Source organism: Pseudophryne corroboree, unplaced genomic scaffold (assembly GCF_028390025.1).
Source record: "Pseudophryne corroboree isolate aPseCor3 unplaced genomic scaffold, aPseCor3.hap2 scaffold_1466, whole genome shotgun sequence".
NCBI classification, from domain to species: domain Eukaryota; kingdom Metazoa; phylum Chordata; class Amphibia; order Anura; family Myobatrachidae; genus Pseudophryne; species Pseudophryne corroboree.
In genome coordinates, this window is record NW_026968095.1 from 31,423 (window position 1) to 58,747 (window position 27,325).

At 59.5% G+C, this 27,325-nt stretch overlaps 1 protein-coding gene across 1 annotated transcript; it reads right to left on the bottom strand.

The window, feature by feature from the left end:
• Nucleotides 1-18,998: 18,998 nt before the first annotated feature.
• LOC134997776 (kremen protein 2-like) lies at nt 18,999-26,956 on the bottom strand (the record flags this gene model as incomplete). The annotated part of the gene is made up of 8 exons (XM_063951314.1): nt 26,947-26,956; nt 26,698-26,866; nt 21,784-21,875; nt 21,440-21,564; nt 20,542-20,695; nt 20,131-20,463; nt 19,866-20,012; nt 18,999-19,062 (listed from the first exon to the last, which is right to left on the bottom strand). Coding segments are annotated over exons 1-8 (1,094 nt in total), but the record flags the coding sequence as incomplete, so codon positions are not given.
• Nucleotides 26,957-27,325: the final 369 nt, after the last annotated feature.

Below are 27,325 nucleotides of genomic sequence, written 5' to 3' on the forward strand. Positions count from 1 at the left end.
ACAGACACTATCACCCCTGCTCTCCCTGCACAGACACCATCACCCCTGCTCTCCCTGCACCGACACTATCGCCCTGCTCTCCCTGCACCAACACTATCGCCCTGTTCACCCTGCACCAACACTATCGCCCTGCCTCCCCTACACCGACACTATCGCCCTGCTCTCCCTGCACGACACTATCACACTTGCTCTCCCTGCACCGACACTATCGCCCTGCTCTCCCTGCACCGACGCTATCGCCCTGCCCCCCCTTAACCGACACTATCGCCCTGCTCTCCCTGCACCGACTCTATTGCCCTGCTCTCCCTGCACCGACACTATCGCCCTGCTCTCCCTGCACGACACTATCACACTTGCTCTCCCTGCACCGACACTATCGCCCTGCTCTCCCTGCACCGAAACTATCGCCCTGCTCTCCCTGCACCGACGCTATCGCCCTGCCCCCCCTACACCGACACTATCGCCCTGCTCTCCCTGCACCGACTCTATTGCCCTGCTCTCCCTGCACCGACACTATTGCCCTGCTCTCCCTGCACCGACACTATCGCTCTGCTCTCCCTGCACGACACTATCGCTCTGCTCTCCCTGCACGACACTATCGCCCTGCTCTCCCTGCACCGACACTATCGCCCTGCTCTCCCTGCACCGACACTATCGCCCTGCTCTCCCTGCACCAACACTATCGCCCTGCTCTACGATCTCCCCTGCTCTCCCTGCACCGACACTATCGCCCTGCTCTCCCTGCACCGACACTATTGCTCTGCTCTCAATGCACGGACACCATCGCCCTGCTCTCCCTGCACGACACTATCACCCCTGCTCTCCCTGCACGACACTATCGCTCTGCTCTCCCAGCAACGACACTATCACCCCTGCTCTCATTGTACCAACACTATCGCCCTGCTCTCCCTGCACCGACTCTATTGCCCGTCTCTCCCTGCACCGACACTATCGCCCTGCTCTCCCTGCACCGACACTATCACCCTGCTCTCCCTGCATCGACACTATCGCTCTGCTCTACTATCTCCCCTGCTCTCCCTGCACCGACACTATCGCCCTGCTCTCCCTGCACCGACACTATCGCCCTGCTCTCCCTGCACCAACACTATCGCCCTGCCTCCCCTACACCGACACTATCGCCCTGCTCTCCCTGCACCGACACTATCACACTTGCTCTCCCTGCACCGACACTATCGCCCTGCTCTCCCTGCACCGACACTATCGCCCTGCTCTCCCTGCACCGACACTATCGCCCTGCTCTCCCTGCACCGACGCTATCGCCCTGCCCCCCCTACACCGACACTATCGCCCTGCTCTCCCTGCACCGACTCTATTGCCCTGCTCTCCCTGCACCGACACTATTGCCCTGCTCTCCCTGCACCGACACTATCTCCCTGCCCCCCCTGCACCGACACTATCTCCCTGCCCCCCATGCACCGACACTATCTCCCTGCCCCCCCTGCACCGACACTATCACCTCTGCTCTCCCTGCACCGACACTATCGCTCTGCACCCCCTGCACAGACACTATCACCCCTGCTCTCTCTGCACAGACACCATCACCCCTGCTCTCCCTGCACGACACTATCGCTCTGCTCTCCCTGCAACGACACTATCACCCCTGCTCTCCCTGTACCAACACTATCGCCCTGCTCTCCCTGCACCGACTCTATTGCCCTTCTCTCCCTGCACCGACACTATCTCCCTGCCCCCCCTGCAACGACACTATCACCCCTGCTCTCCCTGCACCGACACTATCGCCCTGCTCTCACTGCACCGACACTATCGCCCTGCTCTCCCTGCACCGACACTATCACCCCTGCACGACACTATCACCCCTGCTCTCCCTGTACCGACACTATCGCTCTGCTCTCCCTGCACGACACTATCACCCTGCCTCCCTACACCGACACTATCGCCCTGCTCTCCCTGCACCGACTCTATTGCCCCGCTCTCCCTGCACCGACACTATTGCCCTGCTCTCCCTGCACCGACACTATCTCCCTGCCCCCCCTGCACCGACACTATCTCCCTGCCCCCCCTGCACCGACACTATCACCCCTGCTCTCCCTGCACCGACACTATCGCTCTGCACCCCCTGCACAGACACTATCACCCCTGCTCTCCCTGCACAGACACTATCACCCCTGCTCTCCCTGCACCGACACTATCGCCCTGTTCTCACTGCACCGACACTATCGCCCTGCTCTCCCTGCACCGACACGATCACCCCTGCACGACACTATCACCCCTGCTCTCCCTGTACCGACACTATCGCCCTGCTCTCCCTGCACAGACACTATCGCCCTGCTCTCACTGCACCGACACTATCGCCCTGCTCTCCCTGCACCGACACTATCACCCCTGCACGACACAATCACCCCTGCTCTCCCTGTACCGACACTATCGCCCTGCTCTCCCTGCACCGACACTATCGCACTGCACCCCCTGCACAGACACTATCACCCCTGCTCTCCCTGCACCGACACTATCACCCCTGCTCTCCCTGCACCGACACTATCGTCCTGCTCTCCCTGCACCGACACTATCGTCCTGCTCTCCCTGCACCGACACTATCGCCCTGCTCTCCCTGCACAGACACTATCACCCCTGCTCTCCCTGCACCGACACTATCGTCCTGCTCTCCCTGCACCGACACTATCGCCCTGCTCTCCCTGCACCGACACTATCGCCCTGCTCTCTCTGCACAGACACTATCGCCCTGCTCTCCCTGCACCGACACTATCGCCCTGCTCTCCCTGCACCGACACTATCACCCTGCTCTCCCTGCACCGACACTATCGCCCTGCTCTACGATTTCCCCTGCTCTCCCTGCACAGACACTATCGCCCTGCCCACCCTGCACCGACACTATTGCTCTGCTCTCAATGCACCGACACTATTGCTCTGCTCTCAATGCACCGACACTATCACCCTGCTCTCCCTGCACCGACACTATCGCCCTGCTCTCCCTGCACAGACACTATTGCTCTGCTCTCAATGCACCGACACTATCACCCTGCTCTGCCTGCACCGACACTATCACCCTGCACCGACACTATCACCCTGCTCTCCCTGCACCGACACTATCGCTCTGCTCTACTATCTCCCCTGCTCTCCCTGCACAGACACTATCGCCCTGCTCTCCCTGCACCGACACTATCTCCCTGCACCCCCTGCACCGACACTATCTCCCTGCCCCCCCTGCACCGACACTATCACCCCTGCTCTCCCTGCACAGACACTATCACCCTGCTCTCCCTGCACCGACACTATCGCTTTGCACCCCCTGCACAGACACTATCACCCCTGCTCTCCCTGCACAGACACCATCACCCCTGCTCTCCCTGCACCGACACTATCGCCCTGCTCTCCCTGCACCAACACTATCGCCCTGCTCTCCCTGCACCAACACTATCGCCCTGCCTCCCCTACACCGACACTATCGCCCTGCTCTCCCTGCACGACACTATCACACTTGCTCTCCCTGCACCGACACTATCGCCCTGCTCTCCCTGCACCGACACTATCGCCCTGCTCTCCCTGCACCGACACTATCGCCCTGCTCTCCCTGCACCGACGCTATCGCCCTGCCCCCCCTACACCGACACTATCTCCCTGACCCCCTGCACCGACACCATCGCCCTGCTCTCCCTGCACCAACACTATCGCCCTGCTCTCCCTGCACCAACACTATCGCCCTGCCTCCCCTACACCGACACTATCGCCCTGCTCTCCCTGCACGACACTATCACACTTGCTCTCCCTGCACCGACACTATCGCCCTGCTCTCCCTGCACCGACACTATCGCCCTGCTCTCCCTGCACCGACACTATCGCCCTGCTCTCCCTGCACCGACGCTATCGCCCTGCCCCCCCTACACCGACACTATCTCCCTGACCCCCTGCACCGACACTATCTCCCTGCTCTGCCTGCACCGACACTATCGCCCTGCTCTCCCTGCACCGACGCTATCGCCCTGCCCCCCCTACACCGACACTATCTCCCTGACCCCCTGCACCGACACTATCTCCCTGCTCTGCCTGCACCGACACTATCGCCCTGCTCTCCCTGCACCGACACTATCACCCTGCTCTCCCTGCACCGACACTATCGCTCTGCTCTCCCTGCACCGACACTATCGCTCTGCTCTCCCTGCACCGACAGTATCGCCCTGCTCTCCCTGCACCAACACTATCTCCCTGCCCCCCCTGCACCGACACCATCACCCCTGCTCTCCCTGCACCGACACTATCACCCTGCTCTCCCTGCACGACACTATCTCCTTGCTCTCCCTGCACAGACACTATCTCCCTGCTCTCACTGCACCGACACTATCACCCTGCTCTCCCTGCACGACACTATCTCCTTGCTCTCCCTGCACAGACACTATTACCCTGCCCCCCCTGCACCGACATTATCACCCCTGCTCTCCCTGCACCGACACTATCGCCCTGCTCTCCTATCTCCCCTTCTCTCCCTGCACCGACACTATCTCCCTGCCCCCCTGCACCGACACTATCACCCCAGCTCTCCCTGCACCGACACTATCGCCCTGCTCTACCTGCACCGACACCATCACCCTGCTCTCCCTGCACCGACACTATCACCCCTGCTCTCCCTGCACCGACACTATCACCCCTGCTCTCCCTGCACCGACACTATTACCCCTGCTCTCCCTGCACCAACACTATCGCCCTGCTCTCCCTGCACCGACACTATCGCTCTGCACCCCCTGCACAGACACTATCGCCCTGCTCTCCCTGTACCGACACTATCGCCCTGCTCTCCCTGCACCGACACTATTACCCCTGCTCTCCCTGCACCAACACTATCGCCCTGCTCTCCCTGTACTGACACTATCGCCCTGCTCTCCCTGTACCGACACTATCGCGCTGCTCTCCCTGCACCGACACTATCGCGCTGCTCTCCCTGCACCGACACTATTGCTCTGCTCTCAATGCACCGACACTATCACCCTGCTCTGCCTGCACCGACACTATCGCCCTGCTCTCCCTGCACCGACACTATCACCCTGCTCTCCCTGCACCGACACTATCGCTCTGCTCTCCCTGCACCGACACTATCGCTCTGCTCTCCCTGCACCGACAGTATCGCCCTGCTCTCCCTGCACCAACACTATCTCCCTGCCCCCCCTGCACCGACACCATCACCCCTGCTCTCCCTGCACCGACACTATCGCCCTGCTCTCACTGCACCGACACTATCGCCCTGCTCTCCCTGCACCGACACTATCGGCCGGCGCCCCCTACTCCGACACTATCACCCTGCTCTCCTTGCACCGACACCATCGCCCTGCTCTCCCTGCACCGACACTATCACCCTGCTCTCCCTGCACCAACACTATCACCCCTGCTCTCCCTGCACCGACACTATCACCCTGCTCTCCCTGCACCGACACTATCACCCTGCTCTCCCTGCACCGACACAATCACCCTGCTCTCCCTGCACCGACACTATCACCCTGCTCTCCCTGCACGACACTATCGCCCTGCTCTCCCTGCACCGACACTATCACCCTGCTCTCCCTGCACCGACACTATCACCCTGCTCTCCCTGCACGACACTATCACCCTGCTCTCCCTGCACCGACACTATCACCCTGCTCTCCCTGCACCGACACTATCACCCTGCTCTCCCTGCACCGACACTATCACCCTGCTCTCCCTGCACCGACACTATCACCCTGCTCTCCCTGCACGACACTATCTCCTTGCTCTCCCTGCACAGACACTATCTCCCTGCTCTCCCTGCACCGACACTATCACCCTGCTCTCCCTGCACGACACTATCTCCTTGCTCTCCCTGCACAGACACTATTACCCTGCCCCCCCTGCACCGACATTATCACCCCTGCTCTCCCTGCACCGACACTATCGCCCTGCTCTCCTATCTCCCCTTCTCTCCCTGCACCGACACTATCTCCCTGCCCCCCTGCACCGACACTATCACCCCAGCTCTCCCTGCACCGACACTATCGCCCTGCTCTACTATCTCCCCTGCACCGACACTATCGCCCCTGCTCTCCCTGCACAGACACTATCGCCCTGCTCTCCCTGCACCGACGCTATCGCCCTGCCCCCCCTACACCGACACTATCGCCCTGCCCTCTTTGCACGACACTATCACCCTTGCTCTCCCTGCACAGACACTATCGCCCCTGCTCTCCCTGCACCGACACTATCGCCCTGCTCTCCCTGCACAGACACTATCGCCCTGCTCTCCCTGCACCGACACTATCGTCCTGCTTTCCCTGCACCGACACTATCGCCCTGCTCTCCCTGCACCGACACTATCGCCCTGCTCTCCCTGCACCGACACCATCGCCCTGCTCTCCCTGCACGACACTATCACCCTGCTCTCCCTGCACCGACACTATCGCCCTGCTCTCCCTGCACCGACACTATCGCCCTGCTCTCCCTGCACCAACACTATCGCCCTGCTCTACGATCTCCCCTGCTCTCCCTGCACCGACACTATCGCCCTGCTCTCCCTGCACCGACACTATTGCTCTGCTCTCAATGCACCGAAACCATCGCCCTGCTCTCCCTGCACCGACACTATCGCCCTGCTCTCCCTGCACGACACTATCACCCCTGCTCTCCCTGCACCAACACTATCAGCCTGCTCTCCCTGCACGACACTATCACCCTGCTCTCCCTGCACAGACACCATCACCCCTGCTCTCCCTGCACGACACTATCGCTCTGCTCTCCCTGCAATGACACTATCACCCCTGCTCTCCCTGTACCAACACTATCGCCCTGCTCTCCCTGCACCGACTCTATTGCCCTTCTCTCCCTGCACCGACACTATCTCCCTGCCCCCCCTGCACCGACACTATCACCCCTGCTCTCCCTGCACCGAAACTATCGCCCTGCTCTCACTGCACCGACACTATCGCCCTGCTCTCCCTGCACCGACACTATCACCCCTGCACGACACTATCACCCCTGCTCTTCCTGTACCGACACTATCGCTCTGCTCTCCCTGCACCGACACTATCACCCCTGCTCTCCCTGCACCGACACTATCTCCCTGCCCCCCCTGCACCGACACTATCACCCCTGCTCTCCCTGCACCGACACTATCGCTCTGCACCCCCTGCACAGACACTATCACCCCTGCTCTCCCTGCACAGACACCATCACCCCTGCTCTCCCTGCACCGACACTATCGCCCTGCTCTCCCTGCACCAACACTATCGCCCTGTTCTCCCTGCACCAACACTATCGCCCTGCCTCCCCTACACCGACACTATCGCCCTGCTCTCCCTGCACGACACTATCACACTTGCTCTCCCTGCACCGACACTATCGCCCTGCTCTCCCCTGCACCGACGCTATCGCCCTGCCCCCCCTTAACCGACACTATCGCCCTGCTCTCCCTGCACCGACTCTATTGCCCTGCTCTCCCTGCACCGACACTATCGCCCTGCTCTCCCTGCACGACACTATCACACTTGCTCTCCCTGCACCGACACTATCGCCCTGCTCTCCCTGCACCGACACTATCGCCCTGCTCTCCCTGCACCGACGCTATCGCCCTGCCCCCCCTACACCGACACTATCGCCCTGCTCTCCCTGCATCGACTCTATTGCCCTGCTCTCCCTGCACCGACACTATCGCTCTGCTCTCCCTGCACGACACTATCGCCCTGCTCTCCCTGCACCGACACTATCGCCCTGCTCTCCCTGCACCGACACTATCGCCCTGCTCTCCCTGCACCAACACTATCGCCCTGCTCTACGATCTCCCCTGCTCTCCCTGCACCGACACTATCGCCCTGCTCTCCCTGCACCGACACTATTGCTCTGCTCTCAATGCACCGACACCATCGCCCTGCTCTCCCTGCACCGACACTATCACCCCTGCTCTCCCTGCACCAACACTATCAGCCTGCTCTCCATGCACAGACACCATCACCCCTGCTCTCCCTGTACCAACACTATCGCCCTGCTCTCCCTGCACCAACACTATCGCCCTGCCTCCCCTACACCGACACTATCGCCCTGCTCTCCCTGCACGACACTATCACACTTGCTCTCCCTGCACCGACACTATCGCCCTGCTCTCCCTGCACCGACGCTATCGCCCTGCCCCCCCTGCACCGACACTATCGCCTCTGCTCTCCCTGCACCGACACTATCGCTCTGCACCCCCTGCACAGACACTATCACCCCTGCTCTCCCTGCACCGACACTATCACCCCTGCTCTCCCTGCACCGACACTATCGCTCTGCACCCCCTGCATAGACACTATCACCCCTGCTCTCCCTGCACCAACACTATCACCCCTGCTCTCCCTGCACCAACACTATCAGCCCTGCTCTCCCTGCACGACACTATCACCCTGCTCTCCCTGCACAGACACCATCACCCCTGCTCTCCCTGCACGACACTATCGCTCTGCTCTCCCTGCACAGACACTATCGCCCTGCTCTCCCTGCACCGACACTATCGCCCTGCTCTCCCTGCACCGACACTATCGCCCTGCCCACCCTGCACCGACACTATTGCTCTGCTCTCAATGCACCGACACTATCACCCTGCTCTCCCTGCACCGACACTATCACCCTGCACCGACACTATCACCCTGCTCTCCCTGCACCGACACTATCGCCCTGCTCTCCCTGCACCGAAACTATCGCCCTGCTCTACTATCTCCCCAGCTCTCCCTGCACCGACACTATCGCCCTGCTCTCCCTGCACCGACACTATCGCTCTGCTCTACTATCTCCCCTGCTCTCCCTGCACCGACACTATCGCCCTGCTCTCCCCTGCACCGACACTATCGCCCCTGCCTCCCCTACACCGACACTATCGCCCTGCTCTCCCTGCACGACACTATCACACTTGCTCTCCCTGCACCGACACTATCGCCCTGCTCTCCCTGCACCGACACTATCGCCCTGCTCTCCCTGCACCGACGCTATCGCCCTGCCCCCCCTACACCGACACTATCTCCCTGCCCCCACTGCACCGACACTATCACCCCTGCTCTCCCTGCACCGACACTATCACCCCTGCTATCCCTGCACCGACACTATCGCTCTGCACCCCCTGCACAGACACCATCACCCCTGCTCTCCCTGCACCAACACTATCGTCCTGCTCTCCCTGCACCGACACTATCGCCCTGCTCTCCCTGCACAGACACTATCGCCCTGCTCTCCCTGCATCGACACTATCGCCCTGCTCTCCCTGCACCGACACTATCGCCCTGCTCTCCCTGCACCGACACTATCGCCCTGCTCTCCCTGCACCGACACTATCGCCCTGCTCTCCCTGCACCGACACTATCGCCCTGCTCTCCCTGCACCGACACTATCGCCCTGCACCAACACTATCGCCCTGCTCTCCCTGCACCGACACTATCACCCTGCTCTCCCTGCACCGACACTATCGCCCTGCTCTCCCTGCACCGACACTATCGCCCTGCTCTACTATCTCCCCTTCTCTCCCTGCACCGACACTATCTCCCTGCCCCCCTGCACGACTATCACCCCAGCTCTCCCTGCACCGACACTATCGCCCTGCTCTACTATCTCCCCTGCACCGACACTATCGCCCTGCTCTCCCTGCACCGACACTATCGCCCTGCCCTCTTTGCACGACACTATCACCCTTGCTCTCCCTGCACTGACTCTATTGCCCTGCTCTCCCTGAACCGACACTATCGCCCCTGCTCTCCCTGCACCGACAACATCGCCCTGCTCTCCCTGCACAGACACTATCGTCCTGCTCTCCCTGCACCGACACTATCGCCCTGCTCTCCCTGCACCGACACTATCGCCCTGCTCTCCCTGCACCAACATTATCGCCCTGCTCTCCCTGCACCGACGCTATCGCCCTGCTCTCCCTGCACCGACGCTATCGCCCTGCCCCCCCTACACCGACACTATCGCCCTGCTCTCCCTGCACGACACTATCACCATTGCTCTCCCTGCACCGACTCTATTGCCCTGCTCTCCCTGCACCGACACTATTGCCCTGCTCTCCCTGCACCGACACTATCGCCCTGCTCTCCCTGCACCGACACTATCGCTCTGCTCTCAATGCACCGACACTATCACCCTGCTCTCCCTGCACCGACACTATCACCCCTGCTCTCCCTGCACGGACACCATCGCCCTGCTCTCCCTGCACGACACTATCACCCCTGCTCTCCCTGCACGACACTATCGCTCTGCTCTCCCAGCAACGACACTATCACCCCTGCTCTCATTGTACCAACACTATCGCCCTGCTCTCCCTGCACCGACTCTATTGCCCGTCTCTCCCTGCACCGACACTATCGCCCTGCTCTCCCTGCACCGACACTATCACCCTGCTCTCCCTGCATCGACACTATCGCTCTGCTCTACTATCTCCCCTGCTCTCCCTGCACCGACACTATCGCCCTGCTCTCCCTGCACCGACACTATCGCCCTGCTCTCCCTGCACCAACACTATCGCCCTGCCTCCCCTACACCGACACTATCACCCTGCTCTCCCTGCACCGACACTATCACACTTGCTCTCCCTGCACCGACACTATCGCCCTGCTCTCCCTGCACCGACACTATCGCCCTGCTCTCCCTGCACCGACGCTATCGCCCTGCCCCCCCTACACCGACACTATCGCCCTGCTCTCCCTGCACCGATACTATTGCCCTGCTCTCCCTGCACCGACACTATCTCCCTGCCCCCCCTGCACCGACACTATCTCCCTGCCCCCCATGCACCGACACTATCTCCCTGCCCCCCCTGCACCGACACTATCACCCCTGCTCTCCCTGCACCGACACTATCGCTCTGCACCCCCTGCACAGACACTATCACCCCTGCTCTCCCTGCACCGACACTATCACCCCTGCTCTCCCTGCACCGACACTATCGCCCCTGCTCTCCCTGCACCGACACTATCGCCCCTGCTCTCCCTGCACCGACACTATCGTCCTGCTCTCCCTGCACCGACACTATCGTCCTGCTCTCCCTGCACCGACACTATCGTCCTGCTCTCCCTGCACCGACACTATCGCCCTGCTCTCCCTGCACCGACACTATCGCCCTGCTCTCCCTGCACCGACACTATCGCCCTGCTCTACGATTTCCCCTGCTCTCCCTGCACAGACACTATCGCCCTGCCCACCCTGCACCGACACTATTGCTCTGCTCTCAATGCACCGACACTATTGCTCTGCTCTCAATGCACCGACACTATCACCCTGCACCGACACTATCACCCTGCTCTCCCTGCACCGACACTATCGCGCTGCTCTACCTGCACCGACACTATCGCCCTGCTCTACTATCTCCCCTGCTCTCCCTGCACCGACACTATCGCCCTGCTCTCCCTGCACCGACACTATCGCTCTGCTCTACTATCTCCCCTGCTCTCCCTGCACCGACACTATCGCCCTGCTCTCCCTGCACGACACTATCACCATTGCTCTCCCTGCACCGACTCTATTGCCCTGCTCTCCCTGCACCGACACTATTGCCCTGCTCTCCCTGCACCGACACTATCGCTCTGCACCCCCTGCACAGACACTATCACCCCTGCTCTCCCTGCACCGACACTATCGCCCTGCTCTCCCTGCACCGACACTATCGTCCTGCTCTCCCTGCACCGACACTATCGTCCTGCTCTCCCTGCACCGACACTATCGTCCTGCTCTCCCTGCACCGACACTATCGTCCTGCTCTCCCTGCACCGACACTATCGCCCTGCTCTCCCTGCACCGACACTATCGTCCTGCTTTCCCTGCACCGACACTATCGTCCTGCTCTCCCTGCACCGACACTATCGTCCTGCTCTCCCTGCACCGACACTATCGCCCTGCTCTCCCTGCACCGACACTATCGCCCTGCTCTCCCTGCACCGACACTATCACCCTGCTCTCCCTGCACCGACACTATCACCCCTGCTCTCCCTGCACGACACTATCGCTCTGCTCTCCCTGTACCAACACTATCGCCCTGCTCTCCCTGCACCGACTCTATTGCCCTTCTCTCCCTGCACCGACACTATCTCCCTGCCCCCCCTGCACCGACACTATCATCCCTGCTCTCCCTGCACCGAAACTATCGCCCTGCTCTCACTGCACCGACACTATCGCCCTGCTCTCCCTGCACCGACACTATCACCCCTGCACGACACTATCACCCCTGCTCTTCCTGTACCGACACTATCGATCTGCTCTCCCTGCACCAACACTATCACCCCTGCTCTCCCTGCACCGACACTATCGCTCTGCACCCCCTGCACAGACACTATCACCCCTGCTCTCCCTGCACAGACACCATCACCCCTGCTCTCCCTGCACCGACACTATCGCCCTGCTCTCCCTGCACCAACACTATCGCCCTGCTCTCCCTGCACCGACACTATCGCCCTGCTCTCCCTGCACCAACACTATTGCCCTGCCTCCCCTACACCGACACTATCGCCCTGCTCTCCCTGCACGACACTATCACACTTGCTCTCCCTGCACCGACACTATCGCCCTGCTCTCCCTGCACCGACGCTATCGCCCTGCCCCCCCTACACCGACACTATCGCCCTGCTCTCCCTGCACCGACTCTATTGCCCTGCTCTCCCTGCACCGACACTATCGCCCTGCTCTCCCTGCACGACACTATCACACTTGCTCTCCCTGCACCGACACTATCGCCCTGCTCTCCCTGCACCGACACTATCGCCCTGCTCTCCCTGCACCGACACTATCGCCCTGCTCTCCCTGCACCGACGCTATCGCCCTGCCCCCCCTACACCGACACTATCGCCCTGCCCCCCCTACACCGACACTATCGCCCTGCTCTCCCTGCACTGACTCTATTGCCCTGCTCTCCCTGCACCGACACTATTGCCCTGCTCTCCCTGCACCGACACTATCGCTCTGCTCTCCCTGCACGACACTATCGCCCTGCTCTCCCTGCACCGACACTATCGCCCTGCTCTCCCTGCACCGACACTATCGCCCTGCTCTCCCTGCACCAACACTATCGCCCTGCTCTACGATCTCCCCTGCTCTCCCTGCACCGACACTATCGCCCTGCTCTCCCTGCACCGACACTATTGCTCTGCTGTCAATGCACCGACACCATCGCCCTGCTCTCCCTGCACCGACACTATCACCCCTGCTCTCCCTGCACCAACACTATCAGCCTGCTCTCCCTGCACGACACTATCACCCTGCTCTCCCTGCACAGACACCATCACCCCTGCTCTCCCTGCACGACACTATCGCTCTACTCTCCCTGCACGACACTATCGCCCTGCTCTCCCTGCACCGACACTATTGCTCTGCTGTCAATGCACCGACACCATCGCCCTGCTCTCCCTGCACCGACACTATCACCCCTGCTCTCCCTGCACCAACACTATCAGCCTGCTCTCCCTGCACGACACTATCACCCTGCTCTCCCTGCACAGACACCATCACCCCTGCTCTCCCTGCACGACACTATCGCTCTACTCTCCCTGCACGACACTATCGCTCTGCTCTCCCTGCAACGACACTATCACCCCTGCTCTCCCAGTACCAACACTATCGCCCTGCTCTCCCTGCACCAACACTATCGCCCTGCCTCCCCTACACCGACACTATCGCCCTGCTCTCCCTGCACGACACTATCACACTTGCTCTCCCTGCACCGACACTATCGCCCTGCTCTCCCTGCACCGACGCTATCGCCCTGCCCCCCCTGCACCGACACTATCGCCCCTGCTCTCCCTGCACCGACACTATCGCTCTGCACCCCCTGCACAGACACTATCACCCCTGCTCTCCCTGCACCGACACTATCACCCCTGCTCTCCCTGCACCGACACTATCGCTCTGCACCCCCTGCACCGACACTATCACCCCTGCTCTCCCTGCACCAACACTATCACCCCTGCTCTCCCTGCACGACACTATCACCCTGCTCTCCCTGCACAGACACCATCACCCCTGCTCTCCCTGCACGACACTATCGCTCTGCTCTCCCTGCACAGACACTATCGCCCTGCTCTCCCTGCACCGACACTATCGCCCTGCTCTCCCTGCACCGACACTATCGCCCTGCTCTCCCTGCACCGACACTATCGCCCTGCTCTACGATTTCCCCTGCTCTCCCTGCACAGACACTATCGCCCTGCCCACCCTGCACCGACACTATTGCTCTGCTCTCAATGCACCGACACTATCACCCTGCACCGACACTATCACCCTGCTCTCCCAGCACCGACACTATCGCCCTGCTCTCCCTGCACCGAAACTATCGCTCTGCTCTACTATCTCCCCTGCTCTCCCTGCACCGACACTATCGCCCTGCTCTCCCTGCACCGACACTATCGCTCTGCTCTACTATCTCCCCTGCTCTCCCTGCACCGACACTATCGCCCTGCTCTCCCTGCACCGACACTATCGCCCTGCCTCCCCTACACCGACACTATCGCCCTGCTCTCCCTGCACGACACTATCACACTTGCTCTCCCTGCACCGACACTATCGCCCTGCTCTCCCTGCACCGACACTATCGCCCTGCTCTCCCTGCACCGACGCTATCGCCCTGCCCCCCCTACACCGACGCTATCTCCCTGCCCCCCCTGCACCGACACTATCACCCCTGCTCTCCCTGCACCGACACTATCACCCCTGCTCTCCCTGCACCGACACTATCGCTCTGCACCCCCTGCACAGACACCATCACCCCTGCTCTCCCTGCACCGACACTATCGCCCCTGCTCTCCCTGCACCGACACTATCGTCCTGCTCTCTCCCTGCACCGACACTATCGTCCTGCTCTCCCTGCACCGACACTATCGCCCCTGCTCTCCCTGCACCGACACTATCGTCCTGCTCTCCCTGCACCGACACTATCGTCCTGCTCTCCCTGCACCGACACTATCGCCCTGCTCTCCCTGCACCGACACTATCGCCCTGCTCTCCCTGCACAGACACTATCGCCCTGCTCTCCCTGCACCGACACTATCGCCCTGCTCTCCCTGCACCGACACTATCGCCCTGCTCTCCCTGCACCGACACTATCGCCCTGCTCTCCCTGCACCGACACTATCGCCCTGCTCTCCCTGCACCGACACTATCGCCCTGCTCTCCCTGCACCGACACTATCGCCCTGCACCAACACTATCGCCCTGCTCTCCCTGCACCGACACTATCACCCTGCTCTCCCTGCACCGACACTATCGCCCTGCTCTCCCTGCACTGACACTATCGCCCTGCTCTCCCTGCACCGACACTATCGCCCTGCTCTCCCTGCACCGACACTATCGCCCTGCTCTCCCTGCACCGACACTATCGCCCTGCACCAACACTATCGCCCTGCTCTCCCTGCACCGACACTATCACCCTGCTCTCCCTGCACCGACACTATCACCCTGCTCTCCCTGCACCGACACTATCGCCCTGCTCTCCCTGCACCGACACTATCGCCCTGCTCTACTATCACCCCTTCTCTCCCTGCACCGACACTATCGCCCTGCTCTACTATCTCCCCTGCACCGACACTATCGCCCTGCTCTGCCTGCACCGACACTATCGCCCTGCCCTCTTTGCACGACACTATCACCCTTGCTCTCCCTGCACTGACTCTATTGCCCTGCTCTCCCTGAACCGACACTATCACCCTGCTCTCCCTGCACCGACACTATCACCCTGCACCGACACTATCGTCCTGCTTTCCCTGTACCGACACTATCGCCCTGCTCTCCCTGCACCGACTCTATCGCCCTGCTCTCCCTGCACCGACACTATCGCCCTGCTCTCCCTGCACCGACACTATCGCCCTGCTCTCCCTGCACCGACACTATCGCCCTGCTCTCCCTGCACCGACACTATCGCCCTGCTCTCCCTGCACCAACACTATCGCCCTGCTCTCCCTGCACCGACGCTATCGCCCTGCCCCCCCTACACCGACACTATCGCCCTGCTCTCCCTGCACGACACTATCACCATTGCTCTCCCTGCACCGACTCTATTGCCCTGCTCTCCCTGCACCGACACTATCGCCCTGCTCTCCCTGCACCGACACTATTGCTCTGCTCTCAATGCACCGACACTATCACCCTGCTCTCCCTGCACCGACACTATCGCCCTGCTCTCCCTGCACCGACACTATTGCTCTGCTCTCAATGCACCGACACTATCACCCTGCTCTCCCTGCACCGACACTATCACCCCTGCTCTCCCTGCACGGACACCATCGCCCTGCTCTCCCTGCACGACACTATCACCCCTGCTCTCCCTGTACCAACACTATCGCCCTGCTCTCCCTGCACCGACTCTATTGCCCGTCTATCCCTGCACCGACACTATCACCCCTGCTCTCCCTGCACCGACACTATCGCCCTGCTCTCCCTGCACCGACACTATCACCCTGCTCTCCCTGCATCGACACTATCGCTCTGCTCTACTATCTCCCCTGCTCTCCCTGCACCGACACTATCGCCCTGCTCTCCCTGCACCGACACTATCGCCCTGCTCTCCCTGCACCGACACTATCGGCCTGCGCTCCCTGTACCGACTATTGCCCTGCTCTCCCTGCACCGACACTATCTCCCTGCCCCCCCTGCACCGACACTATTACCCCTGCTCTCCCTGCACCGACACTATCGCCCTGCTCTCCCTGCACCGACACTATCGCTCTGCACCCCCTGCACCGACACTATCGCCCTGCTCTCCCTGCACCGACACTATCGCCCTGCTCTCCCTGCACCGACACTATCACCCTGCTCTCCCTGCACCGACACTATCGCCCTGCTCTCCCTGCACCGACACTATCGCCCTGCTCTCCCTGCACGACACTATCGCCCTGCTCTCCCTGCACCGACACTATCGCCCTGCACCGACACTATCGCCCTGCTCTCCCTGCACCGACACTATCGCCCTGCTCTCCCTGCACCGACACTATCACCCTGCTCTCCCTGCACCGACACTATCGCCCTGCTCTACGATTTCCCCTGCTCTCCCTGCACAGACACTATCGCCCTGCCCACCCTGCACCGACACTATTGCTCTGCTCTCAATGCACCGACACTATTGCTCTGCTCTCAATGCACCGACACTATCACCCTGCTCTCCCTGCACCGACACTATCGCCCTGCTCTCCCTGCACCGACACTATTGCTCTGCTCTCAATGCACCGACACTATCGCCCTGCTCTCCCTGCACCGACACTATCACCCTGCTCTCCCTGCACCGACACTATCGCCCTGCTCTCCCTGCACCGACACTATCGCCCTGCTCTACTATCTCCCCTGCTCTCCCTGCACCGACACTATCGCCCTGCTCTCCCTGCTCGACACTATCACCCTTGCTCTCCTTGCACCAACTCTATTGCCCTGCTCTCCCTGCACCGACACTATCGCCTTGCTCTCCCTGCACCAACACTATCGCCTCTGCTCTCCCTGCACCGACACTATCGTCCTGCTCTCCCTGCACCGACACTATCGTCCTGCTCTCCCTGCACCGACACTATCGTCCTGCTCTCCCTGCACGACACTATCGCCCTGCTCTCCCTGCACCGACACTATCACCCTGCTCTCCCTGCACCGACACTATCGCCCTGCTCTCCCTGCACCGACACTATCGCCCTGCACCGACACTATCGCCCTGCTCTCCCTGCACCGATACTATCGCCCTGCTCTCCCTGCACCGACACTATCACCCTGCTCTCCCTGCACCGACACTATCGCCCTGCTCTACGATTTCCCCTGCTCTCCCTGCACCGACACTATCGCCCTGCCCACCCTGCACCGCACTATTGCTCTGCTCTCAATGCACCGACACTATTGCTCTGCTCTGAATGCACCGACACTATCGCCCTGCTCTCCCTGCACCGACACTATCGCCCTGCTCTCCCTGCACCGACACTATCACCCTGCTCTCCCTGCACCGACACTATCACCCCTGCTCTTCCTGCACCGACACTATCGCCCTGCTCTCCCTGCACCGACACTATCGCCCTGCTCTCCCTGCACCGACACTATCACCCCTGCACCGACACTATCGCTCTGCACCCCCTGCACAGACACTATCATCCCTGCACCGACACTATCACCCCTGCTCTCCCTGCACTGACACTATCGCTCTGCACCCCCTGCACAGACACCATCACCCCTGCTCTCCCTGCACCGACACTATCACCCCTACTCTCCCTGCACCGATACTATTGCTATGCTATCCTTGCAACCCACTACTTCATCCATAACAACTACACAAGACAAAAAGAGTGATTGTGCAGGTGCACTAAAAACCTTAAACAAATAATAATTTAAAAAAAAGTAATAACTTGTTATGTATTAAAAGTAGAGAGAGAGAGAGAGAGAGAGAGAGAGAGAGAGAGAGAGAGAGAGTTTATCAGCCAAAGATGAAATATATTAAAATATGATATTTTACTCAGATATTGCATGTACATATTAAAAGCAAAAACTGTCTTTCTGGAAGTCAGTGTCTCTGCAGATCCTCCCAAAAGCGTTTCACCATGCGACTGTCAGTGGGCACATGACTAAACGCGTTTCATCATGCGACTGTCAGTGGGCACATGACTAAACGCGTTTCACCATGCGACTCTCAGTGGGCACATGACTAAACGCGTTTCACCATGACCTCATGAGACTCAGTGGGCACATGACTAAACGCGTTTCACCATGCAACAGACCTATTCTTAGGTCTATGAGACCAGATATGAGATGCAGTGAGCCCTGTATATCTATCTATGACTATTCCACAGGCCTTGGTTAGGCTTTATGTATGTGATGTCACTTCCTGTGGCTGATGAGGTCACTTCCTGCATCCAATGACGCTGGAATGTCAATGCAGGTTGATCCATGTATTTATATAGGGTCCATATTTGCTCTCTGTGTACAGAGGAGGGGATTATCACCATGCTGTCATATGCTTTATGAGGTAATAACTCTAATTTCTCTCCAGGGTACAGCCCGACTACCCACATCACTATCATATGGTAACGTTACCCGTCTCACCTCCATATCATGTATCCAGTCCCCAGCATCAGGAGAAACAGTCCAGCCGCTAGGACAAGCCAGGCTGTGGGAGAAGAAACACACGGTGAGAGGGAGGAGGAGAGAAACAGATTAAGGGGGAGAGAGACAAGGAAGGGGAAGAGAGGGAGAGAAAGGGGTAGAGAGAGGGGGAGAGAAAGGGGTAGAGAGAGAGGGGGAGGGGGTAAGAAGGAAGGCAGAGGAAGAGAGAGAGAGGGGATGAAGGGAAAGAGACAGAAAGAAATAGCGGAGAGGAAGAACGGAAAGAGAGACAGAGAGGAGAGGAAGAAGGGAGAGAGAGACAGAGGAAGAGATGAAGAACGGAAAGACAGAAAGAGAATAGAGGAAGAAGGGAGAGAGACACAGGAAGAAAGTAGACAGGGAAGAAACACAGAAATAGAGAGAAGAGGGGAGAGAAATGTGATTAAAATATAGGAACATTGGTTCAGCATTATTGTACGCTGGTCTTGTACGTTACATTTTGGAGCATACAAAGGTCATATCTGAATATCTGCTATCTGGTGGGCTCTCTGAAATGAGCAGAGTGGAGGAAGGGCCACTGACACATGGGGTGGGTACACTACTGAGGGTAGGGGGGCAGCGACCTCCTATGTTTCTATAGTGCACACGGCATCAGGGGGGATGGAGGTAGGTTTACACCTCCCCTGCACTCCAAGGCACCTAGGGAGGCTAAGGAACTTTGTACCCAATCCCCCTCTTTCAGAACCCTTAATAGCGGCTACTTCTGTGCATGCCCAGTTTCAGAAAAAGCCTCCACCTGCTCTACAGAGGGCCAGGGACAGAAGACGGGCAGAGACGTAGACAGCACACATGTATACTGGCACTCACCAGTCTTGGAAACAGGGTCCCCCGTCTTGGTCGGTGTTGGATGCTCTATTGTATGGTCCAAGGCATTCAGAGTCACGTGGCTGGTAGTGGGGGCTCGTCCAGAGTACGGCACTGCAGAGCCCACGGAGGGTGGCAGCTTTCCCAGACCTGCGGTGGAGAGGTAAAGAGAGGGTATCATTCCTTCGCCCTTCATCATACCACCGCTCTCACACTCCATGCCAGCAATCGCTATCCTGCAGTAGACGTACGCCATCCTCTACGTTACCTTTGTATATGATGGCATAGCCTTGGCCACTATGCACCCGGTCAGACTGGAACGTAACCTGGAGGTGTCCTGTTGGGAAGGTAGTAATGGCGGGAGGATCCTCGCCTCCATGGATCTGAAAAAGGCGGCTCCCACTCTGTCCATCTCTTACCACCAGAACGTCATTTGGGTCCAGGACGTTGAAGGTGCGGAACTGCATGTGTATGGCGGTGCTGCCTGGGATTCGGACGTCCCAGGAACATGAGATCCCTGCAGTGTATTCATCAGGGAAGTCAGGAGAATACAGGACCCCGGAGGTGGAGGAGAGGTTACTGTGGCATTCCCCCACCCAAGCTGGAGGAAGAACACATACTGAATACATATACACATTACCGATGCAGGTCTCCCCCTCGCGTGCCTCTCCGTACTCACCACTGTACACACTCAGTCTCCCGTCTCCACCACACAGCTCGCTGGTTCTCCCAAAACACACCTGGTCACACTGGGAACTGCTGACCGTCTGTAGCTTGGCCACATCGGAGGGAGTGCCGCAGAAACAGGCGTAGCCGGCCTCTACACCCGCGTACTGAAAGGGAGGACAGAGAGGACACAACTCATTGGATCTGTGTGCCCGCTCCTGCACAACAAGGCCTTCCTCCAGTCTCCAAACCTTCAAGCATTCCCTGCAAGCTCTCCATAATGCAGGAACAAGCCTCGGATACCCTGAAAGCAGCGGTCTCTGTGACCGGGTCATACAGCCGGTATCCGGACTCCAGGTCGACAACAAAAAGGTCGACACACCTTAGGTCGACCCCAATTGGTCGACACACCTTAGGTCGACGTGGACAAAAGGTCGACAGGAACAAGGTCGCCATGGAAAAGGTCGACATGAGTTTTTCACAATTTTTTTCTTTTTTGGAACCTTTTCATACTTAACGATCCACGTGGACTACGATTGGAACGGTAATCTGTGCCGAGCGAAGCGGAGCGAAGGCACCATGCCCGAAGCATGTCGAGCGAAGCGAGCCATGCGAGGGGACGCGGTGCACTAATTGGGGTTCCCGGTCACTCTACGAAGAAAACGACACCAAAAAAACATAAAAAACTCATGTCGACCTTTTTCCATGTTGACCTTGTTACTGTCGACCTTTTTCCACGTCGACCTCAGGTGTGTCGACCAATTGGTGTCGACCTAAGGTGTGTCGACCTTTTTGTTGTCGACCTGGAGTCCCAGACCCATACAGCCTCAGCGGCACTTATTCTCATGTATCAGACTCCATAGTTAGGATAAGGACTGGGCGGATGTAGGGAGAGGTGTAGCGGACGTTACCTGGTAGCCATCTCTGCGGCAGAACCGGATGCAGGTTTGGATGGTCAGCTTTGCCGATGTTCCACTGGTCCCACTGAGGGCTGGAGGAGAGCCAAAGTCCGCAAAGCAACCAACATATCCCGGCACTGGAAAAGATAATACGAGGACATCCTCAGTTTCTTCCCATGTCTCCATGTGTCTCACATTACGTATTGTTGGGGTCTCACATGTGGCATACGTTGCCCTCCAACCTACAGTATGCTGGTAGGTTGGCAAAGGTGGTGAAATATGGTGCAGGATGGGCCTGTGATCACAGTGAGGTCTGCGGGTGGCCCTACGGTATAGGGGAGGAATGCAGCGCTTACTGTGGCATGTCGGGATGTCGCAGTACTTCCAGTAGATTCCTTCCTCCGTCTCGGACACGTAGCACCACGGCTGGACATCAGAGTCAGGGTTCCTGCAGGAAGACAGGCCGGACAGGTCATATACCCACAGAACAGCAGTGACTGATGGCGGCCTGTGAAGAGCACGGCGAGGGCGGCCTGTGAAGAGCACGGAGGGGGCGGCCTGTGAAGAGCACGGAGGGGGCGGCCTGTGAAGAGCACGGAGGGGGCGGCCTGTGTAGAGCACGGAGGAGGCGGCCTGTGTAGAGCACGGCGGGGGAGGCCTGTGAAGAGCACGGCGGGGGCAGATAGAAGAGCACGGCGGGGGCGGATAGAAGAGCACTGCGGGGGCGGATAGAAGAGCACTGCGGGGGTGGCCTCTTAATGTGCAGCGCTGAGGCTCAGTAACAAGGGGTAACAGTACTGGTATATACAATAAATGACAGAAAATCATTGTGAGGTGGGAAAGGGAAGAGGATGTGAAGAGCACGGAGGGGGCGGCCTGTGAAGAGCACGGAGGGGGCGGCCTGTGAAGAGCACGGCGGGGGCGGCCTGTGAAGAGCACGGCGGGGGAGGCCTGTGAAGAGCACGGCGGGGGCAGATAGAAGAGCACGGCGGGGGCAGATAGAAGAGCACGGCGGGGGCGGATAGAAGAGCACGGCGGGGGCGGATAGAAGAGCACGGCGGGGGCGGATAGAAGAGCACGGCGGGGGCGGATAGAAGAGCACGGCGGGGGCGGATAGAAGAGCACGGCGGGGGCGGATAGAAGAGCACGGCGGGGGCGGATAGAAGAGCACGGCGGGGGCGGATAGAAGAGCACGGCGGGGGCGGATAGAAGAGCACAGCGGGGGCACTGCCGGGGCGGATAGAAGAGCACGGCGGGGGCGGATAGAAGAGCACGGCGGGGGCGGATAGAAGAGCACGGCGGGGGCGGATAGAAGAGCACAGCGGGGGCACTGCCGGGGCGGATAGAAGAGCACGGCGGGGGCGGCCTGTGATTAGCACGGCGGGGGGCGGATAGAAGAGCACTGCGGGGGCGGATAGAAGAGCACTGCGGGGGCGGATAGAAGAGCACTGCGGGGGCGGATAGAAGAGCACTGCGGGGGCGGATAGAAGAGCACTGCGGGGGCGGATAGAAGAGCACTGCGGGGGTGGCCTCTTAATGTGCAGCGCTGAGGCTCAGTAACAAGGGGTAACAGTACTGGTATATACAATAAATGACAGAAAATCATTGTGAGGTGGGAAAGGGAAGAGGATGACACAAACCTCATCAGTCACCCCCCAGCACGCCACCTACCTGCAACACCTCAGTCAGCCCCCAGCACGCCACCTACCTGCAACACCTCAGTCAGCCCCCAGCACGCCACCTACCTGCAACACCTCAGTCACCCCCCAGCACGCCACCTACCTGCAACACCTCAGTCACCCCCCAGCACGCCACCTACCCGCAACACCTCAGTCACCCCCCAGCACGCCACCTACCTGCAACACCTCAGTCACCCCACAGCACGCCACCTACCTGCAACACCTCAGTCACCCCCCAGCACACCACCTACCTGCAACACCTCAGTCACCCCCCAGCACACCACCTACCCGCAACACCTCAGTCACCCCCCAGCACGCCACCTACCCACAACACCTCAATCACCCCACAACACGCCACCTACCTGGAACACCTCAGTCACCCCCCAGCACGCCACCTACCCACAACACCTCAATCACCCCACAACACGCCACCTACCCGCAACACCTCAGTCACCCCCCAGCACGCCACCTACCTGCAACACCTCAATCACCCCACAACACGCCACCTACCTGGAACACCTCAGTCACCCCCCAGCACGCCACCTACCCACAACACCTCAATCACCCCACAACACGCCACCTACCTGCAACACCTCAGTCACCCCCCAGCACGCCACCTACCTGCAACACCTGTCACCTCCCAGCACGCCACCTACCTGCAACACCTCAATCACCCCACAACACGCCACCTACCTGCAACACCTCAGTCACCCCCCAGCACGCCACCTACCTGCAACACCTCAGTCAGCCCCCAGCACGCCACCTACCTGCAAGACGTCAGTCACACCCCAGCACGCCACCTACCTGCAACACGTCAGTCACACCTCAGCACGCCACCTACCTGCAACACCTCAGTCACCCCCCCCAGCATGCCACCTACCTGCAACACCTCAGTCACAACCCAGCACACTACTTACCTACAACACATCAGTCACACCCCAACATGCTACCTACCTGCAACACATCAGTTACACAGCAGCATGCCACCTACCTGCAACATGTCAGTTACACCGCAACATACCACCTACCTGTGAGACGTTACACCCCAGCACGCCACCTACCTGTGACACGTCAAACACATGCCTGCCCCAGCACACTACCTATATGCAACACGTCAGACACAAGCACACCACTTACCTGCAAAAGTGTATTTGAAAGTGCTAAATAAAATTTCCTGTTACCATATAGAGTTAATCTCTGGTTACTGATCCCCCGGGGTGTGCTGGGGAAACCCCCCATTAGTTCCTTGTCTAGATACCCCTCCCTGTCAGCACCTGGGGGCTTTACCAGATTCCATTCTACATTGCAGTACAGAGAAGCACAGATGGGACCGGCTTTGGAGAGCATGCTGGTTTCTGTGGTGCCTCCAGGTACGCTGGCTCCCAATGTAGATATATATTTGTACGTGCCATTATCACGTGGCTTTACATTGGGCGATTATATGACCCGGAGTGGGTGCCGGTATCAGTGTTAGGGGTGAGATTGGGGCGCAGTGTCCCCTAGGTGGGTGTGGCCGGGCTACTGGCACACCGACATTTTATTTATCACTTTCAGATCATTTTTCCACTAATACTTCTCACTTTAGTACATAGCACCTCTTCACCTGTGTGTCACCCTTCATTACGTAGCTACTTTCTTATTAACACCGCTCACTGGTGCGCTGCCCTGGGGTGCCTCTCACTGGCGTGCCGCCTTGGGGTGCATCTCACTGGTGTGCCACCCTGGGGTGCCTCTCACTGGTGTGCCGCCTTGGGGTGCCTCTCACTGGCCCGCCGCCCTGGGGTGCCTCTCACTGGCCCGCCGCCCTGGGGTGCCTCCCAGCACGCTACCTACCTGCAACACATCAGTCACCCCCAAGCACACCACCTACCTGCAACACGTCAGTCACACCCCAGCACAACACCTACCTGCAACACGTCAGTCACACCCCCTACCTGCAACACCTCAGTCACAACCCAGCATGCCACTTACCTACAACACGCCAGTCACACCCCAGCACGCCACCTACCTGCAATGCGTCAGTCACACCCCAGCATGCCACCTACCTACAACACGCCAGTCACACCCCAGCACACCACCTACCTGCAACACGCCAGTCACACCCCACCTACCTGCAACACGCCAGTCACACCCCAGCACGCCACCTACCTGCAACACGCCAGTCACACCCCAGCACGCCACCTACCTGCAACACGCCAGTCACACCCCAGCACGCCACCTACCTGCATCACGCCAGTCACACCCCAGCACGCCACCTACCTGCATCACGCCAGTCACACCCCAGCACGCCACCTACCTGCAACACGCCAGTCACACCCCAGCACGCCACCTACCTACAACACGCCAGTCACACCCCAGCACGCCACCTACCTGCAACATGCCAGTCACACCCCAGCACGCCACCCACCTGCAACACGCCAGTCACACCCCAGCACGCCACCTACCTGCAACACGCCAGTCACACCCCAGCACGCCACATACCTGCAACACGCCAGTCACACCCCAGCACGCCACCTACCTGCAACACGCCAGTCACACCCCAGCACGCCACCTACCTGCAACACGCCAGTCACACCCCAGCACGCCACCTACCTGCAACACGCCAGTCATACCCCAGCACGCCACCTACCTACAACACGCCAGTCACACCCCAGCACGCCACCTACCTGCAACACGCCAGTCACACCCCAGCACGCCACTTACCGGCAACATGTTAGTCATGCCCCAGTACGCTACCTACCCGCAACACGTCAGTCACACTCCAGTACGCCACCTACCCGCAACGCATCAGTCACACTCCAGCACGCCACCTACCTGCAATGCGTCACTAATACCCCAGCACTCCACTTACCTGCAACACACCAGTCATGCCCCAGTACGCCACCTACCCGCAACACGTCAGTCACACTCCAGCACGCCACCTACCTGCAATGCGTCACTCACACCCCAGCACTCCACTTACCTGCAACACACCAGTCATGCCCCAGTACGCCACCTACCCGCAACACGTCAGTCACACCCCAGCACACCACTTACTTGTAACACGTCACTCATACCCCAGCATGCCACCTACCTACAACACGTCAGTCAAACCCCAGCATGACACCTACCTGCAACACGCCAGTCACACCCCAGCATGCCACTTACCTGCAACACGCCAGTCACACCCCAGAACATCACTTACCTGCAACATGTCAGTCACACCACAGCACACCACTTACTTGTAACACGTCACTCATACCCCAGTACGCCACTTACCTGCAACACACCAGTCATGTCCCAGTACGCCACCTACCCGCAACACGTCAGTCACACCCCAGCAGGCCACCTACCCGCAACACGTCAGTCACACCACAGCACACCACTTACTTGTAACACGTCAGTCACACCCCAGAACGCCACTTACCTGCAACACGCCAGTCACACCCCAGAACGCCACTTACCTGCAACACGCCAGTCACACCCCAGAACGCCACTTACCTGCAACACACCAGTCATGTCCCAGTACGCCACCTACCCGCATCACATCAGTCATACCCCAGCAGGCCACCTACCCGCAACACGTCAGTCACACCGCAGCACGCCACCTACCTGCAGTAATTGTGGTCTCCCAGCCCCAGCTCTCCGGATGGGTCAGACAGCGTGTTGTATCGGTGTTGGGTGGTCTGGTTCCAATAGAGACAGGGAATTCTTTCTGGCCCCGCATAGTTCTCTGACCCCCGATAATCTCTTCCATTCACAGTGAAGCATTCAGAAAGTTCTGAGGTTAAAAGTCAGGACAGACTAATAGATTGCCAGCTCTTTGTGACAGCCCCCTGATCAAAACATCTTGTTATACACGCCTCTCCATTACTCCAGACCCCCTGTATGAATCCCACTTCAGAGATCCCCTGAGAGACATGACCCCATTACTAACCTGGGATAGGGGCGTCCGGCATTACATACCCCACCAGAGTCAGGAGCAGAAGAATCATCTTCACAGTGTCTCTCCGGAGAGACCCCCAGCCAGAGGAGAGCGGAAAGAGACCCCCAGCCAGAGGAGAGCGGAAAGAGACCCCCAGCCAGAGGAGAGCGGAAAGAGACCCCCAGCCAGAGGAGAGCGGGAAGAGACCCCCAGCCAGAGGAGAGCGGGAAGAGACCCCCAGCCAGAGGAGAGCGGAAAGAGACCCCCAGCCAGAGGAGAGCGGGGAGAGACCCCCAGCCAGAGGAGAGCAGAAAG